Source organism: Perissodus microlepis, chromosome 7, assembly GCF_051167445.1.
Source record: "Perissodus microlepis isolate ML-2025 ecotype Zambia chromosome 7, ASM5116744v1, whole genome shotgun sequence".
NCBI classification, from domain to species: domain Eukaryota; kingdom Metazoa; phylum Chordata; class Actinopteri; order Cichliformes; family Cichlidae; genus Perissodus; species Perissodus microlepis.
Window position 1 is genome coordinate 64,612,664 of NC_140467.1, and position 4,823 is coordinate 64,617,486.

Consider the following 4,823-nt stretch of genomic DNA (forward strand, 5'->3'; position numbering starts at 1 on the left):
CAGAGAGTAGAACCCTGCAGAGTAGAACCCTGCAGAGTAGAACCTGCAGAGTAGAAAAATGCAGATTAGAAACATGCACTGTAGAACCCTGCAGAGTAGAACCTGCAGAGTAGAAAAATGCAGATTAGAAACATGCACTGTAGAACCCTGCAGAGTAGAAACTGCAGAGTAGAAAAATGCAGATTAGAAACATGCAGAGTAGAACCCTGTAGAGTAGAAACATGCACAGTAGAACCCTGTAGAGTAGAAACATGCACAGTAGAACCCTGCAGAGTAGAACCTTGCAGAGTAGAACCCTGCAGAGTAGAAAAATGCAGATTAGAAACATGCAGAGTAGAACCCTGCAGAGTAGAACCTTGCAGAGTAGAATCCTGCACAGTAGAACCTTGCAGATTAGAAAATGCAGATTAGAAAAATGCAGAGTAGAACCCTGCAGAGTAGAACCCTGCAGATTAGAAAAATGCAGAGTAGAACCCTGCAGAGTAGAACCCTGCACAGTAGAACCTTGCAGATTAGAAAATGCAGAGTAGAACCCTGCAGAGTAGAACCTGCAGAGTAGAAACCTGATCGATGGATCAGAACGTTTTATGTGAATCGGAGCCGGTTGGGCAAAAACAAAGCAGCTGATCATGGACTCTTTACATGCAGGAAATGGCGAGCGCGGAGGTTAAACATACACACAACGCCCTGCGTGATGGGAAACGCCCACTGATGACATGCCCTCTGTTTCCTGTATGTGTGTGTGTTAAAGGAAGCCGACGATGCGGCAGGACGTCGTCCCGTCTCTCCGCCCGCTCTCCGTCCCCAGCCACCGTCCTCCTCACTATTCTCTGACTCACCGCTCGGCTCAAAGCAGCCGCTCACTAAACGCCGCAGGAAGCTGCTGCTGAAGAGCAGCGTGGCGGCGTCCAGCTCCCCCACAGGCCAAGTAGAGGTGGCGCTGCAGCTGGCGAGGATGCAGGAGTCACGGCACCGCCTGCTAACAGATATCTGTGCCCAATACCAGCCGGGAGTGGGTAGGCGGCTGCCGTCGCAGCGGCAGGTGTCGCGGGTGTACGTGGAGGAGCGGTCCCGGCTGCTGTACTGCGAGGTGCCCAAAGCTGGCTGCTCCAACTGGAAGCGGGTGCTGATGGTGCTGAGCGGCAGCGCCGCGTCCACACGGGACATTCCCCACGACGCAGCGCATTACGAAAACCGCCTCCCGCGGCTCAGCGGCTACAGTCGTGCTGGCGTTACCGAGCGGCTTCGCTCCTACACCAAAGCGCTGTTCGTCCGGGAGCCTTTTGAGCGCCTCGTGTCAGCGTTTCGGGACAAGTTTGAGAGCCCCAACTCATACTACCACCCCGTGTTTGGACGGGCCATCATCTCCAGGTACCGAGCCAACGCCACACATGCTGCATTGCGCTCCGGCGCTGGTGTGACCTTCAGGGAGTTTGTGCAGTACCTGCTGGATGTGCGGCGGCCCGTGGGGATGGACATCCACTGGGAGCCGGTGAGCCAGCTGTGCAGCCCATGCTTCCTGCAGTTCACCTTCATCGGGAAGTTCGAGAGCCTGGAGCGTGACGCCAACTTCCTGCTCCGAAGCATCGGGGCGCCGGCTAACCTCACGTTCCCGGACTTCAAGGATAGGAACCCACTGGCGGAGAGGACATCCTCCAGCATCACGCAGAAGTACTTCTCACAGCTCAACGCCACCGAGCGGCAGAAGGCCTTCGACTTCTACTACATGGACTACCTGATGTTCGGGTACCCCAAGCCCTTCAGCGACCTGCAGTGAGCCACTGCCGCGCTCAGCGTGTTTGGCTCTGTTAACGTGTCAGAGGGGTGGGACAAGCTGAGGCTGCGTACCTGTGCAGGTGTGAGAGCTCCAGACTCAGAGACTGATTTTTGTGTTTGTGTGTTTTTAACGACTTCTGTGAAGTTTGTTGAGCCGCGTCCTGCAGAGAGAAGCTGTCAGATAACGGCGGGAATCACACGGATGCTTCCGGGCTCAGACGCCGTGATGTCACACATTGACAACTTTGAGTCATCAGCCAATCAGATCGCATTTAGCCAAATCTGCTCCAAACGCGGCTGTTGGCGAAAGAAGCTGAGTTGGTCTGCACATGTGCGGAGGAGGATGAGGAGATGAGCCGATGTGACCTCTGACCTCGGCGTTGTGGCAAAGACATGGTCGAGATGCTGTTTAATAAATTTTTTTAATCAGTGAATCAGGCACAAAAAATATAAAAATGTTTTTCACTAAAATGTCATTTTATTATTTAACCCGACATTATGACAGGAAACAGGAAGTATGATGCTGCGGACTGACCGAGCTCTGGATTATTTTAATAAAGACCTTAAATCTGCTCGGGTGGAGGAGTGGCTCAGTTCATCATTTATGTACAGTCTGTTTAAAGCAGGAACAGGAAGTGAGGTAGGAGGTGATGCTGCAAATGTGTTTGTGGTGATTTTCAGACGACCTCGAAGCCTTAACACTGCCTTCTCACCTGTGACCACAATAAACGAGACACTCTTTGAACACCTGGAGACTCGCCTCTTATTCTGACACTCACAGCAGGCTGACCTTTGACCTTTGTGCTCAGGTCTGGGTGTAAATAAAGTTTAGCTCCCCTAACATCACCTGCAGACTGTCAGATTTGTTATTATTCACCTGTATTTATTCATCACTGACTCTCTCCCTGTGGACCCAGTTGGACCCTCTAGTGGCCAGTCCAGGCCTGGGAGCCTGATGTTTGATAGCAGAGGCCTAAGCTGGGTTTAGTCTAACCTGGGTAACTTCAGGCTTAACCTGGTTTCTATACAGATAAATCACCATGGTAACTTAAGATCAAGATTAAAGATAAATAGGTATGACATCACCGCCTACTGACCAATCAGATCTCCAGAAAATACCATTTTTGGACGATCCCTCGGACCTCTGAGCTGGAACAGCAGGTCTGTTTTATCACCGTGCGATGTCTCGTGTTTCTCCGCTGATCAGTGATTTTTAAAAAGCCATTACCTTAGAAACAAACAGCAGCATCTCATCACTGAGCGCGCTCGGTGATGAGATAATGAAATATAATTAAAATGTTTACTTTGGCGCTGTGGAGCACCAGAGTTGTGATTTGTGGCGACGAGCTGGGCCCACGTTCTCCGACCCAAACAGGAAAACTGAGTTCACACGAGAATAAATCTGAGCTGAATTAACGAGTGACATTTAAAACGAGGTTAATGCGTCACACTGTGACTCACAGGATCACCACCGGGGGGCAGAGTTTGACCTGTGTGTGCACCCACTGTTATCATCTTCAATGCCAACACAGAGCAGAGCAGCTACCTGAACACTACTCCAACAGAGGTCCATCATCTTGTTAATAACTTTACCTCCTGTCACTACGTACGACTCTGGATACTGTAGCTCCGGTGAAAAATAGACTTAAATCAGAAGTACCTGACTCCGTGGTATAATTCTCAAACACGTAGCCTAAAGCAGACGACTCGTTAGTTTCAGTCAGGTTTCAGAGCTCATCACAGCACAGAAACAGCTTTAGTGAAGGTTCCAAATGATCTTCTTCTTGATACATGCTTCCCCTAGGCAGCATCACTAGAAGACATAGCATACATTTACACCGCTATGCAGACGATGCACTGCGGGTTTCTTCTTCACTCATTATGTGTTAACAGACCTCTCTGCATCGAATCATATCTGTTATTAATCTCTGTCTCTCTTCCACAGCATGTCTGTATCCTGTCTTCCTTCTCTCACCCCAACCAATCACAGCAGATGGCCCCGCCCCTCCCTGAGCCTGGTTCTGCTGAAGGTTTCTTCCTGTTAAAAGGGAGTTTTTCCTTCCCACTGTCGCCAAAGTGCTTGCTCATATGATAGTTTTTCTCTGTATCTATTATTGTGGGGTCTGCCTTACAATATAAAGCGCCTTGAGGCGACTGTTGTTGTGATTTGGCGCTGTGTTAATAACATTTAAACTGAATTGAATAAATCACTTAAATAGAAGCTGTGCAACAGAGTGAAGCAGTCTAAAAGATGTGAAACAGCAGTTTAAATTTCAAATATTTTATAATAAGACAAAACTACAAACTCACTCTAACTGAAGCCTTTCATTGAGCAAACAAACACATCGGTCCTCTCTGTGCACACACGTGGCAGCACTGCTGCTGTCAGTGTGTTTGTATGTAACAAAATCAAAGTGCAGACATGAGTTTGTGACTCTGTCACCGAGCTAACAGCCGATCACTCGGCATGTTTGTACTCTCGGCTCATGTTGCCTTCATATTCCTTCATGTTCCCAGGAGCACTCAGCTGACAACATCTAAAGACCTGCAGGCCGTTCGAGTCACATCTTCCTTAAACTAACAGCGTTTCATAAAGAGAACGTCACAGCAGCAGCAGACACGGTGGTGTGATGGTCTGTGCTGCTCTGCTGCTTCAGGACAACTCGCTGTAACTGAGGGAATTCTGCTCTCTACCAGAAAACCCTGAAGGCAGCAGGACAATGATCAGGTCCTGCAGCACGTCCCCCTCTGATTGGCTCAAAGAACAAAATGAAGTTAAGTCTGGAATAAACGGTTTGACTGTAAACGGCTGTTGATTTTGGAAACAGAGAGCGTTGCCTCAAAGGGGTGCCAAACCAGTACGATATGATCCAGGTGTAACAAAGATTTACAGGTGTACGCGCTGATCTGTGTGTAACGTCTGAGGACTCACAAATGTGTTCATCCAAAGCCGAATAAATTCAGACCTTTACAGTTAGTGAAGTTCAGATCGTTAGCTTCAATAACGTCTCACAGATCCACAAACGTGAGCTGCGCTCAGGTCACTC

At 49.1% G+C, this 4,823-nt stretch overlaps 1 protein-coding gene across 2 annotated transcripts in view; it reads left to right on the plus strand.

Annotated features, from left to right (window-relative positions):
• The window catches only part of LOC146384656 (carbohydrate sulfotransferase 8-like), a 40,519-nt gene extending 37,998 nt beyond the window's left edge, over window positions 1-2,521 (plus strand). For both annotated transcript variants that reach the window (XM_084936695.1, XM_084936696.1), the window contains exon 4: window positions 752-2,521. In XM_084936695.1, the coding sequence (XP_084792821.1) occupies window positions 752-1,777 (1,026 nt within the window). In that variant the 3' untranslated portion in view covers window positions 1,778-2,521. The remainder of the gene's footprint in view (window positions 1-751) is intronic.
• The last annotated feature ends 2,302 nt before the right edge of the window (window positions 2,522-4,823 follow it).